The following is a 15,078-nucleotide window of genomic DNA, read 5'->3' on the forward strand; positions in this document are numbered from 1 at the left end:
TGTCTTCAGCTCCTCCACCTCTCTTGGAATGGGTGGCACATGGACCAATACTTTTAGAAATACCCATAAAAAGAAACCACTGGAGATCAGGGTGTCTAGGACATGAGATCATGATCATTCTGCCTAAAACGCCCAAACCATCAGTCTGGCAGTGTTGTTTTCAGAAACAGTCTAACCCTTGGACTTCAGTTTGGTAGCACCCCAACATGTTGGAAAGTCACTCTATCAAAGAAGAATGGTCCCTAAACAAACTTCCTTTTACATACTCCTCCTTCTCTAAGAGACATAGATGAGTTGAAGTATAGATAACAGAAGCTGTTGCAACCGTTGACAACCCGGGACGCGTTTCACAGGAATTTCACTATCGGCTTGATGTGTGTCATGCGACCAATAGTGCTGACATTGGACACTTTTGAAAAACCTATGTAAAAATGGAGATTACAAGCTTTCTGAATTTACCAGATGTGTTTTTATATTCTCCATAGTTTCTGAGATATTATATATACTATATAATACTATATATATATATATATATATATATATATATATATATATATATATATATATATATATATATATATATATATATATATATATATATATATATAATGCCAATGTCAAAATGAGCCCAAGACTTTTGGAACACCCTGTATATTATAGCAGCGTTTTGCTCGAGGTTACTATGTTAGACACCATAAACACTAAGTTGCATTTATCTTCTTGTACTACTTTCAAGGTATCTGAAGAAAAAAGCAAATCTTTGACCTTTACCTTTTTTACAAGTTAGGACCTTAAAATGTTTTCCCATTGTACAGGGGTCGGGAAAGTAAGGCTCGTGAGCCAAGTGTCAAAGATGTCAAAGATGTTAAAGATTTACGTGTATGATAAAAAATGTAGGACAAATAAGACCGCTTGATTCCAAAAGTTAGAACTGCGACCATGTCACATATCAAAAGGTAAATAGAGTATTTTGTGACATTTTTACAAAGGAAATCTGCTTGTCTTTAAATATATGGTGTGACTCTCACTGAATACAAAAAAATCTAAATATTTTTAATTAGTGGCTCTTTGAGTCAGAAAGGTTCCCGACCCCTGCACCAGTGGGATGTGAGAAAGTAACCTTGATGTGCAAATGATTCTTTTCTTAGTTTCCAAGTAACTGTTAAAAAAAAGCTTAAGATGCACGATAATTATTGGACAGATGAATCAGATAATGGCACAAAAAAAATGCATCACTCCAAGCCATGCTACAAGCAATGTGTTTACAAGAGTAGTACGATGTTGTGAATGTAAAAAAAAAAACATACAAAAAATAAAATGATTTTGTGTGTTTTTGCTATTGAGAACACTGTAAAATAATATATTCTTTCCCCACTGGCATAAAACTGTTCATTTTAATATGTTTTCTTTAATTGCACTATATTATTTATTTTTGTCTTGGTAAAATTAAGGAAAATACTTTACCCTGTTAGACCTAGATACATGGAAACATAAAATCATTTTAACCACTTAGATGGTGTTATGAGAGGCTTTTGGAGATAAAAATGAAGTGTGGTCAAAAAAAGTAATGATTGAAAAATATGAAAATGATGTACCATATACCTGTCAGTTGTGCTTACAGTGCCGTAAAAAAGTATTTGTCCCCTTCCTGAATTCTGTGTTTTTTTGCATAGTTATCAGTCACAACCGTTTTAGATCATTAAACCAATTTTAATATCACACAGCGACAACCCAAGGATATGCAAAATGCACTTTTGAAACGTTGTTTCCGTTCATGGAGGCACAAAAAAATCTAAACATATCTGGCCCTTTGTGAAAAGTTATTGCCCCACCTTGTTAAATCACAAAGTAAGTGTGCCTAACCACAGTTTTGGGAAAGCTAAGTCGAGTTCCAAGGCCATGACTAAAATTGAATGCCACCACCTGTGTTGACTTAAATTGAATCTCTTAGACAAAACGAGGTAGGCTACAAAATCTCAAGAACACAATTGAGAAGCCACGATCCAACGAAATACAAAAAAGAAATGAAAAATCCACTGTGCAAAAAGGTCATAAAGCCCTTTCCAAGGCTGTAGGGTTCCAGTGAATCACTGTCAGAACCATTATCAATAAATACGAGAAAACTGAAAACTGTGGAAACCTTACCAGGAGTGGTCGACCAACGAAGATATCTCCAAAAGTGCGACAACTGCTCATCCAGGAAGTTATAAAAGAACCTTGAAAAGCATCAAATAAACTGAAAGCCTCACTCCCTGAGTTAAGAGGTCAGTTGCTTTACTGTAAGAAAGACAATGGCCAAAAATTGCATCAATGGGAGGGTTCCCAGGCGAAAACCACTGCCGTCACAAAAGAACACAAAGAGTCGTCTAACATTTGTCAAGTAGCATCTTGATGTTCCTCAAGACATTTGGAGAAACATTCTGTAGACTTATGAGTCAAAAGTTGAACTTTTCGAGAGGTGTTACATCTGGCGTAAAATTGGCACCGCATTTGACAAAAAAGGACATGATGCCAACAGTAAAGCATGGTTGTCGCAGTGTGATAGTCTGGGACCCCTTTGCTGCCTCAGGACCAGGACAACTTGCTGTAGTTGATGGACTAATGAATTCTGGTGTTTTCCAGAGGATGTTCGGCCATCAGTATGTGTCGTCAAAAACAAGCACTCTTGGATCATGCAGGAGGACAACAATCCAAAACACCCCAGAAAGGCCTCCCCTAAATGGCTCCCAAAAAAAAGAAGGTTCTGGCGTGGCCAAGGCAAATCACATTGAGATGCTGTGGTAAGATCTTAAACGGACAGTTCATGCTAGAAAACCCTCTGATACAACACAGGTAAAAAAAAATTGCAAAGAATGGTGGGAGAAAATTCCTCCACAACGTTGTGGAAGACTCATTACCAATTATTGTAAACGTTTGATTTCTGTTATTGCTGCCAAAGGTGACCCAACTCCCTAGTAGGTCAGGGGGCAATTACTTTATCACATAGGGCCAGATAGGTTTTAATTTATTTTTTTCTTTCGCAACCTAATGAATAGAATCAACAATTCAAAACAGCCTTTTGTGTTTCTTTGGGTTGTTTCTGTGTGATATTAAAAATGGTGTGATGTCCTGAAACCTTTTGTGAGTGATAAATATGCAAAAAACAAACAAACAAAAAAACCACAGAAATCAGATAAGGGGCAAAGACTTTTTCACAGCACTTAATATTATTTGTCTTTAAAAACATTGCAAAAAAGGAAAATTGTAAATTAATTGGTGAAAAATATCTGACAATGGGAGATTTTTTTTTGCAGTGAAGAACAGGGGTGGGAAAAACATCATGGGCCGCCTTGAGAAAAAAAATGCAGATGGGCCGCAAATAGAAGAAAAAAATGATTGATGTGATTTTCTGCAGCTACATAGTCTTTAACCCTATACCTCAGAAATACATGAAGAAAAATGAAAAGACACTGTGAACAAGAGTGGCATCAAAACAGACACATCTTTATATTAGTAGTACTTTATTTACCATTATATGTTTTTTCGTTTGGCAGGTCGTATTTATAAGCCGCATGTGTGTGCTCACTGCTCACCCATTTTACAGAATGTAGTGTCGAGAAAAAAAAATCTGTATTTTGCATATTCATAATGAAGCAGACAAGTGTTAACCTTGTGTACAGTTTTGGGGTGCAATATATCACTTCTATAATTTTTAGGTGAACCGGTGCAATTCCTGAAATAATTTGCTTTTAAAAAAGGCGTGCACTGTAGAGTTGGCGGGTTTGACGGGTGGTCCGATCTGCTCCAACATGCTCCTCCCCTTGGAAAAACTCACAACACGAATCATGTCTCGCATTTGATTAAGGAATGATTTGAAGTCATAATCACAAGAACAATCCCCCTTTGACACCAGGACGTGCCATTTCACCACTAATGAAATATTTTGGGGGGTATTTTTTTTCTTTGCTTCAGCTTAATGATTGCATCAAGCTGCTTGAGAGCACATGCAGCATTTGACTTGCAAATGCGAGCCGGTGTTTGCAATTTGCCATTGAAATCATTGTCTATCTGTGATGATACATAGAAAAATACCGCCACAGAGCTAAATGTTGGATTTTAGTATTACTGGGATTAGAGGCATGCATGATTACACACTATTGTGGAAATGATTATATTTTTCAGCAATCGGCTTCTTGCTTACCAATCCATTCTTGTTTGGTTGGGCGGGCGGCAACAGGCAAGAGAAGACATTATTGCAACAGGACACAAACAAAGTTCATATTAGCAGGGACAGTTAAATAAAGGCTGGTATGTAACTTTGAGAGTGTTAAAATGTAGGTCCATGTAGGGTCAAAGATCTGGGGAGGCACAGCTGCTAGTCCCTCTCGAATGAATCAGATGAAAACGGCTTAAGTCTCAAAGATGGACATGAAAAAATCCGTATTTTTCTACTTTCTTTGCCATGAGATGCCCCTATCTCGACAACAGAGGCCATGTTTGTTTATACAACAGGAAGATGCTTTGACAGCATTTTAGAAATACATACGCAAAAGGGGGTTATAGCGCTCCAATGTATAGAATGGACAAAAAGTGAAAACGGCAAATGAGATAAAAGAAGCACAGTGTATTTTTTTCAGATGAACAGAATGAGAAAAGTGAAAAGTGTTGAAGATATGACACAACGTATTATGTAAAGTGCCCATTTTTTATTAACTTGTGATCAAAAAGAAGTACACTATATAACATTGTGAAAACCAACTCTGTCATAACAGAAATTGATAATATTTCATCAATCATAAACTTTGACTTAAGCTTATAGTGGTACTGTTTTAAGGCCACCGGTGCATGGTTCGCACACAGTTTTAAGAATTTAAAATCTTCCAAGTATGTTTTATCACAGAGCAGAATATTCAAGAAAACACATTTTTACTGTATGTAACGAAATACACACATTCACCTTTTTGGCTTAGGTTAGCATCACAGTGTTTTCTGCTGGGAGAATACTGCAGACAGAAAAACCTTACAGAAACTCATCAAAATCATTGGCTCTACACTGACCAGTTTGGAGAACATTACTGGCTTGCAGAGGCAACAACATTATAAAAGACTCCTCTGCCCCCAACCACCTCTTTGACCTGCTTTCACTTAAAACAAGGACTAACCGTCTCAGCGACAGTTTCAACCCTTGGGCCGTCACAACGCTAAACAAGCATACAAGACTGTGAATATATATATATATATATATATATATATATATATATGTACACATCATGCCACTGTATGAAAAAAAATGAGGATTTATACTTTTGTTTTTATTTTTGTACATATGTAGTTTCTAATGTAATTTCAATATTTTCATTGCACTAATGTTCTGATGCACTTACAACCTAGAAACTACTTTGTAAATATTTGCATATTTATCCTAGCATTCTTTATAACTTATTTTTGTCTTTTATGCCTTTTATTACATCTTTATCCAGGAGTGCCACATGTAATTTGTTGTTGTTGTTAAAAATTACATTGAGGACAATTCCAACCCTGCACTTAAAGATACTATGTGGTTCTAGACCGCTTGTCTCACTTTTTGGAAGCATTTGAAAAATAAGAAATTTATTGATACTACTTGGAATGTTTACGTACATTTGGATTTTATTTTTTTATTAAACTAACATTTTATAGGGGAATACTATGACATTGAGTAAAATGTGTTAAAAATAAGTTGTTTATACGGTCATTAGTGTAATAGTTCATAAAGAGCAACATGTAAAAGGATGACTGTAGTCTTCCTATACACTTTTTTATGTTTTAGAAGTTTCTTTGTCACATACAGTACATTGGATTCATTAGCAAGCTCTGTAGAAACCTAAGTAGAAAGCTTGTGACTTACTCATCTTTAATGGGGGAAATATCCAACACAGGCAGGCCTCTGGCCGCCGAGGGCCGGAATCCGACACATGCTATACACTATACCTGCAGCAACTTTCCCTTTGAATCAAAAGCAACACAAATAACAAATAGACTGTACTGTAATTCACTACTTCACACTTCGTACTCCGCGGCCTTGAGATCCCACATGGCCTGAACAATTAGACTGAGGGATCGCTTCTTCCCGAAAGAACACAAAACTGCAGTCAGGAAACACAGATTTAAAGTGAAATGTCCCTGTTTTTTAGTGCAATACCCCGATTTTTAAGTGCAATATCCTGGTTAAGTGCAATATTCTGGTTGTGTGGTTTGTATTGAGATGTTCTTGACTATATTTATGGTTCAAAAAAGTTGTACTTTGGGTCTAAACAGTTACAGTATCTTATTTGCAGAAGTATTACTTTTTTTGCAGTAGAAGTACTTTTATTTCATTTTTATACTGTTAAATGTTTTTACATCGTACTGTTCACTTTATCTGCACTTGACCTCATGTCCATAGCATTGTGCAAATGGAAGGTATCTCATTAGTCAAGTTGACTTATTACAGTGAAAATATCTCGGTTCTAAGTGCAATATGTGTGTATAGTTTTGATTTTAGATTTTAATACTTAATAATCGAGGAGAACACTTTATTTTTTTTATGTATTCATCTTTATATTATATATTTTTTGCCAGCTGGATTGCAACCACTATTCAACAAATGTTAAAGCCCTGTTGCTTGTGTACTGGAGGCAGGATTACAGACCGCATTTTTTTCGGTTTGGCGCACTGAATAATGCCAATGTGTACCACCTAAAATAAATTGCATTGAGTGGCTGTGATACAATATGCCTAATCAACTGTTGCTGCTGGCGGAGGCCGACATAGCGCATTTTTGTTGGGCCTGGCTGCTCTTTGCCGTTTCGTCCACCATAAAAGTGAACTGCATTTATGCGGCCATGATTCGTTATCCCAGATCGCATATTGCTTTAATTAGGGACATAGGGAGCATTTTTGTCAAGCCTTAATCTTTTTTTTCTGCCAGTATTTTTGAATAAAATGAATTGGACTCTTGCAGCCGAAATCCTTTATCCTCAATCCCATAATGCTGCAAGTTGGGACCGACAAGAGACACATTAGTTGGGAGGTGTGCCATTCTGGCCCGCATAAAGTGAACAGTTGTAGCCACTATCATTGATGCCCAGCTGAGACCAGGGGCCAACAGAGCACTTTTTTCAGTTTGTGTCACGTACTGATACATTATCCCCGGTCAAGTTTTACTGATAGCTGGGGCAGAGGGAGCAAATTTGAGTCATGTGTGGGGGCTCTTTTTTTCTTTTCTTTTTGCCTAAAATGAACAGCACATGTGCTGCTGCGAGTCATTATCCCTGGTCAACTATTGCAGGGGGAATGGGCTGGCCAATCAGAGAGGGGCTTCTCGGTGGATTTCCACATATCACAAGGGTTTCTGGCCTCAATTAACAGAGATAAACAAGGGATTCTAGTAATGTACTTCAATTGGCACCAAAGATTGGCACACTTGGGAATGTGCAAATCAGATCTCTCCGCTCATTTATGCTAAGTTCAAGCAGCTTTCTAGCAGACATCTTTAGGACTAGTTTAAGCTGTCCTTGTAATGATTCATGGATTGATCCAAGGATGATTAAGCAGCACCAATCTATGCTTCCTTGCCGAAACGGTACACAACATACAACCTTCAGAACCAGTGGAGAAGCAGACAGTTCCCAATTCTCAAAAGTAAAAATATACTGTGTAGGTAAACAGGATGTGATTAAAATACCTGCATTGGGATTTTATGGTATGTTGATGACATAAGCCAGGCATGAGCAAAGCCTGCAAGCAATTTGCTGCCTTTGCTGCCACACCTCGAATAGCCTGACAAACAAGTTGTGTAGTAAGGTTTCATTTCAGTGGGAGAATATGGAGTGAACGCATCACAATAACAAATAACTAAGTCCAAGTCATATTAATGAAAGAAAAATTGCAAATGACAGAGTTTAAGTGAATGCAGCTTCCATTTCAGCATCTGGCAAGCACATGAACATAATTTGCCCTAAAGGCTCAACATACATTCCCAATTCTTGATAGGACACGCTGTAAGAAACATATATAACAAGCATCTCAGTTTGAAACATACCTGCTTCTTTCTATACTCTAAGAGCTGTGACAGACCGAGAATGGTGGCGACCGCCCCACCGCCGAAAAAAGCTGTCCGTTTGAGGGCTTTCCTGAATGCCATTATCCCTGCAGAGAGAGCAAGATGCTTTGAGGCAACACTGGGATAAGGGAATGTATGTACGGAGGCGTGTCCATTTTATATAGATTAAAGGCGGCTCCTGAGAAGTGGCAAGGATGACGAATGGAGTATTTTTTTTCTGTATTACATAACAGATGAATTCATTCACGTACAATCAAGCTTTTTTCAGTAAAAATGTGTGATGGTATAGTATTACCTTATGCTTTGCTCCATTTTTCTAAACTCATTTGCTTTAAAGTGGAAGTCAACTTAGAAAAATGTTCTCAAAGTATTATATTGTATTGGTCTCTACTAGTACAAACACATTATTTACTGTATGTACAGTGTTCATTTTACCTCTGAAAAGTGATGGGTCCCGGGGACTCGCATGCTCAAAAATCTATGGGTCCCAACAGAGATCTATGGGTCCCCAAAATTTAGCGTGCTCCATGCCCTTAGAAACTGTCGTATTTTCCCTTACAAAATACAAAAAAATATTTTTTTTTCAAACATGTTTATTTATGTAGTTTAACATGTTATATTGTACATGTGCTTCCTTATATAATATATATTGTTAGTGAACATTTTGTTGTGAGACACAGAGTTGCTCGACATGAATGAGGTTTATCATAAAAAAAGTTCAAAAATGAAGTCGCTTGGACGTTCACTGTAGAAGGAAAAAATACATGCAAATATAATCAAGTAGAATCATACATTTTCTTATTCAAATTATTAATTCATTTTCTGCATTAAATTATTGTTGGTAATATACTGATTAAAAGGGATCACCACAAACCTGTCTTTTTTCTCCTATTATACTTCCTTTTTTTCTTAACTTCTTTATACAACATAATCATTCGTAATACAATGCATCAAAGCAAGTGAGCCGTTTGAGAGCCGGCTCTCTTTAATGAGTTGAGCCGAAAAAGCCGGTTCTCTAAAAACTACACTCACTACACAACTGGAACTGGAGATCGGCGTGCAGACGAAAACTCGAACCGCAAGACCAAAACAACAATGGGGGATCTGCCTCACGAACAGTTTGGAGTGCGGTAAATCTTTGATAAAAAATGATGACAATTTCGTGTCAAAAAAAGTTGCGTCCCGGGGACGCACGTTGATTTGACACTATGCGTCCCCAGCAAAAATAATGCGTCTAGGACGCAGGGAAAACGAGAACACTGTATGTAGAATGTGAGATACAGTAAGTGAATCCCCCGTTTTTTACAGTGTAAACATTCCATTATCACAAAATTGTCACACTAAATAGTGAATAAAAATCTGGATTTTGCTAAGTAATTATAATAATAAACATGGTACAGTGTTTTGACATTAATGGGATCATGATATATATTATTTTGAAAAAATCCGTTGGGTTGACTTCTGAATTGAATCATAAAAACATTTGACTTCTAATATGTTTAATGCTGGAGTAGAGTTTGACATTATTTGGTAAAATAAGAAAAAGACAATCAATTCAATAAATACTGCTATGCATTGTTTTTTGACCTTTTGAAATTCTTTGTTTTTAAATGTTAGAAACTGTAATCACTCTCAACTTTGCCCTTTGTACTTTGCAGCCATTGTGCATCGCTGGTGAAAAATATTCCGCCACCAATTATCCCCCGTTACAGGTAGCAGGGTCCAACATAAGGCACGTTTGTGGCCGTGATCCATTATCCCCGGTCGACTATTGCTGTGAGCAGGGGCCAGAAGAGCATATCTGTGTCATGCATGCCGGGTATTTTTTTCTGTTCTGTCCACCAAAAATGAATGGCACAAGTGTGGCCGCATTCCATTATCCACGGTCGACTATTGATGCGAGTGCGCGTTAAAAATGGGAGGGGGCTACTTCGAGAATTTTCACATATCGCAGGGGTTTGTCCATTAAACACAATAAAGAAGGAATTATAGTACCGTCAAATGTGTTCTCTCCTTTGGCTTTAAAGTGAAAATACCTTTGGGTGTGGTTCTTTAGGTTGAAAAGTGTAATATACATTACTTTATTCTGCCTTAGGTTAGGGAAGGGAAACTTTTTGACAAAAGATAGCCATGAAATGAAAAAAAAAAAAAATCAAAGGGCCATATCATCCAAGTAAACTTCTGAACCTGCTCCCTACACATAAGCTGATACCTTAAAAAATAGTCTGGTTGAAGTTTGTCTCCTTCCACCAGTAACGTAAGAGCATTGATTAAATACTGCGACTGGGATTTATTTACTTTCAGGTCTTGAGACGTGGTTGCAGTTGTAACCAGGGATTGACCGGTTTTTCAGGGCCGATACCAATACCGATTATTAGTATTGAAAGGAGGCCGAAAACCGATATTTGGAGCTGATACTCAATTTGCTGTAAAAGCTTAAACAATGGCGAAAGAATGTTTTACTAATGCAAAAAGAAACAAAAATATATTTGTTATGACTTCAAATAAAAATAAAATAGATGTCGTGCAATAAGTAGCAAGTTTACCGGAGGCCCTACGATGGTGCTGTAAATATACTAATAATAATAAAGACATATATTAATATCTCTCCCTCTTCCCTCTCTCTCTCTCTCTCTCTCTCTCTCTCTCTCTATATATATATATATATATATATAGAGAGAGAGAGAGAGAGAGAGAGAGAGAGAGAGAGAGAGAGAGAGAGAGAGAGATGTATGAGAAAGAGAGACACAGAGAGACAGACAGTCCAAGAAAGAAGACAGACAGAGAGAGAAAGAGAGAGAGAGAGAATTTGTGCGTCTTTTGTAATAAACAATAAAAAAAGAAATACAATCTTACCTTCCTCGAGGAAAACTGCTCGATTTAACATAATTTTACTATTTTACTCCAAAGTATTACAAAAACATTTTTCTAGTAAAATGAGAAAAAAAAGATACGTAAAATAAGCAATTATGTGACGAGTGTGCTTTTTTAAATTATTATTTGAATTATTTGGCTGATTAAAAAGTTTTTAAAAATGGAAAGATAAAAAAGTATCAATAGGATAAGAATTTTTAACTGTATACACAACATGTGCAGTGTAAAAAATATACGGTATACTTAATATAAGAATAAGTAGAGAAGGGGTCGGCAACCTATGGCATATGTGCCAGCAGTGGCACGCGAGGGGTTAACCAGTGGCACGCGAGCACATAGCAAAGTAATGTTTTCTTTAAAAATGCGCATTTTTACCTGAAATTTAGACATTTTCATTGCGCGCTTTCATTGTTTAGCGGCTTTACGGTGAGCGTGGGTCTGCGCAGTGTCTCACAGAGGAGGAGAGATATGTGTTTTAACCCTCCCACAGAAACACCGGCACGCAAAAAAATGAACAAATCACGACTGCCAAATCATGACGGGTCCTCGAGCGGAAAAATCTCGTTCTTTCCAACCAGCGTGCACAAACTAATGGGGCTTTGTGCAAAAAATGATCGTGCTGTTTGTGCATTATGCCTCGAGATTGTTGTACCTCGCACTTCAGGTGTTAAACGTCATTACGAGACGAAACATGAACAGGAATTCAAGAACGAGTCTGAAAAGGTGGATACATTAAAACAATCCTCCCCCCTCGCATGAACGCGCATTCTGCTGCGCTCCGACAAATGCGATCGCATTCTATATAATAAGTTTATTAAGACAATAAAGCGAGCTAACTAAAACAATTAAGCAATCGTAGTCTATATAACGCGTTTATTAAAACAATAAAGCACGATCGTATTCTACAAAATGCTTTTTTTAACGTGGAAGAAAAAGTCACCAACTGTCATGATTACTGATTCGGGGCAGCCGCAGGTGCTAACAGCCCTGGTCGCTGATTGGCTCCCTGTTACCGGCGTCCGATCGTTGTGAACCTTCAGCTCCCGCTAAGGCAAGCTTTCCGACCCTGACTCCCTCCTGTTTTTTGGCTCTCGTACGTTTCCCGGCTTCGACCAGTTTGTGTTTGACCACGTTTGCTTCTCCGCCCCGACAACCCGACCTGTTTTCCCATCTTCGACACCGCTATCGCTCGCCACAGAAGTGCCACTTCCGCGTCCTGAGCGACCTGCTCCCCGCGACCAACGATCACAGGATCGTGGGTGCCAGCATTTGCCTCCTTCTCAATAAAACTAAGAAACGTTTTGTCTACGTTTCTGGTGACTGACACCAACACCAGAGACGAATCAATGTACGCTATGATATTTACGATCACAACTAATTGTACACGAATAGCTTTTATTTGATGAACTATAATAGCCATATGTAATGTATTTTATTGTGAATGAAACCCTGGTTGCATTGGATCCCGCGGTGTAAACAAATCGTTTTGTTTTTTTTTCATTTAAAATCGGACTTCCCTGCCTATACTGATTGCAAAGTAAGATACACTTTAAACCTATAATGTTTTTTTGGCTTCGGGATCCAACTACAGAGGAATACTTCCACTTTGTGATGTGTTACTGAATAGGTGTTCGACAAATCTCGTTTGTTTCATTACTACTATTATTATCATCAATAATAGTAATATTATGAGAAACGTTCTGAAGCTCTTCAAAATCCCTGTGCTGACATATTTATGTCACAGAAGGTTACCCTAGAAGTCACAAGTTTATATCTCAAACAGGGTCCATATTAGCAAGGGGGGTGAGATTTTGGCAGGTAAAATGCTTGCCAAATTCCCCACCGCACCTGCTAACTCCTGAATAAAAAGTCTTAAAGTGTTTGTGTGTGTGTGTGTGTATTTCAAGTTTTGATAGTTTCTGAAATAAGATTTTATTGATGAATGGTATGGTAGCTGTCCATATCACTTCTTTTTTATTGTAGTTCATTGTTGAATGGTTGAATTCATGGATGTCGACAGGCCTTTCCACATGTTGCTCACATTCATTTTTTAGTTTGTTGATGAACAAGAACAGTGGAAGATAAAATTGGTCAGTTATATGATTTCAATGTATATCCATGTTGTATATTTGGACTGGTGTAAAATGACAGCTCTGTTGGATATAAAAAAATGATCGTGCGAGTCATTAATCTTGGTGTGGCACACTGATTTACAAGGAAATTTGAAATTGGCTCTCCACACCGAAAAGGTTGCTGACCACTGATGTGGAGCCAACATGTTCTACTTTTACACTTCTTCAAGGCTTCTCATTGAAAAAGTTGCATCGATCTGCGCAGTCATACTAAGTAATTATAATTTTTTTTAAAAGCCCGAGGAGCTTGCTCAAAAGCTGGATGAGCCGGCTCTTCTACACTTCTCCTCAAAGTCGCTGTCGTATTTCATGGTATTTTTTAATCATATTCATAAATAAATATGATTTTCTTTTAACATATAGGATTTTTGGGCTACCGTGCAGATTTTCCAGCTCTTAAACATGAAATACATTTAAGAGACAACTTGATGATCTCACTGCTGTTACTTAATGCATGCCATAGTTTCCTGACTTGTTCAGTCTTGTAGAAGTCGTGCCAAAAGTGCCATAGCATTTATTTAACTTTCCTCTTTAACCTTTTGCTGTGCTAATTGACTGCCCTTGCTAAGATTCACGTTGGATTTGTTAGTTTTTAGCAACATCAATATTAAGGATGGACAACAAAATGCCCCAGCATATTTAATGGCTAATTTTGGGGCCATAATCAACGCCATTTTGGGATAAATGGGGATTTAACACTTAAAGAGTAAATTTTAACTCTACCTAAGTGAATATTTGGTCCTCTTAAACGGTGTGAAATGAACACTTTTCATTTTACTGTGTACTCTAAAAGGTCCTCGTTGGCTTTGGTTTTTTTAATAAGATCATGTTTAAAAAAAGAATACACGCTCCACCAGAAAAAATATAATTTGAGGGGTAGAATACAATTTTTAAGCTTGATTTGTGCACATTACATATAGAAATGCAAGTAGGGACAATACAGAAATGCTTATTTGACTAGAAATAAAGCTGTTAGGATTGCAAATAACGCTCAGAACAAAGAACATACAAACTGTTTTCAAAATCAAACAGGTTAATAATCGAAGATAAAGTTAGACTTAAATCTATATTATTACTATATAAAAAGCAAGTAAGCATCAACTCCCAATGAAAAATTCAAGTTATTTTTCTACAGAGCTAACACTTATAATCTAAGGGGCAACTGCAATGTTAAGATTTAATATGCTCATACATTAAAAAGAAATTGTGCTGCCTGAAAACGTAATAATTTATGGAATAATTTAGATCAGTGTTTCTAAACTGGTGGGTCGTGCTGTCATTTTTCATTAGCAAAAGAAAAAAGAATTGCTATCCGATACTTTTTGCTTGGAAATGTCATAATGAAGGATCAATGAACGCCAAGTACTTGCTCAGTATTGATTATATCGATATTTGGATCAATCCGCCCACCCTTAGTAGGCACTTAAAGGCTAATGATTTAGACTATTCCCTTTGAGCACATGATTATGTATTCTTATCATTGTATTGAACAGTAATTGGTGTGCAATTACTGTGTTGTTTCCTTTGGTCACCCATGGTTGCCAGGTATGTGCATCGCAGCAATGCTGGGATATCCCTTCCCCACCCCACTTCTTCTTACATCAGCCAACATACTCATAATGAGTCAGCATCTCAGGAGTCTTCCTGGCTGCAATGTCAAACATGTGAATCCAAGTTGGAATTTCCAGAAACCGTCCATTGCAAGGATCATTCCTTGACCGAAGCGTCATCTTGACCTGACGCGCAGGATTAAAATGACGGACGTCTCGTTTCATTGTCGTGAAAGACCGACACAGACAAATAACATGATGTAAAAGCAATGAAAAAGGCGTCTATATAATGTAACAAATGATACAACATCCTTGATGACGTCGGTTTGATTTTCGGTCTTAGTTTGAAGGTGTATGTTCGCGCGTAACAACACGGCAGGTTGTAACATACTAAGTAAAGAGCCGCACATTAATAAACATTTAATGCCGACATTTATCACATTGATATAGTGAACAGGAA

The 15,078-nt window shown here is 37.4% G+C and overlaps 1 protein-coding gene across 3 annotated transcripts in view; it reads right to left on the reverse strand.

The window, feature by feature from the left end:
- Positions 1-14,782, reverse strand: part of gpd2 (glycerol-3-phosphate dehydrogenase 2 (mitochondrial)) — a 33,004-nt gene extending 18,222 nt beyond the window's left edge. The window contains exons 1-3 of one of the 3 annotated variants that reach the window (XM_088332625.1): positions 14,669-14,683; positions 8,498-8,616; positions 8,042-8,148 (exon numbers count right to left, since the gene is read on the reverse strand). In XM_088332625.1, the coding sequence (XP_088188751.1) occupies positions 8,042-8,143 (102 nt within the window). In that variant the 5' untranslated portion in view covers positions 8,144-8,148; positions 8,498-8,616; positions 14,669-14,683. Of the gene's footprint in view, positions 1-8,041; positions 8,149-8,497; positions 8,617-14,668 lie in introns of all 3 variants that reach the window. The other 2 variants (XM_088332624.1, XM_088332621.1) reach the window with 2 other exon arrangements.
- Between the last annotated feature and the right edge of the window lie 296 nt (positions 14,783-15,078).

Source organism: Urocampus carinirostris, chromosome 3, assembly GCF_059441175.1.
Source record: "Urocampus carinirostris isolate Australia breed hairy pipefish chromosome 3, RoL_Ucar_1.0, whole genome shotgun sequence".
NCBI classification, from domain to species: domain Eukaryota; kingdom Metazoa; phylum Chordata; class Actinopteri; order Syngnathiformes; family Syngnathidae; genus Urocampus; species Urocampus carinirostris.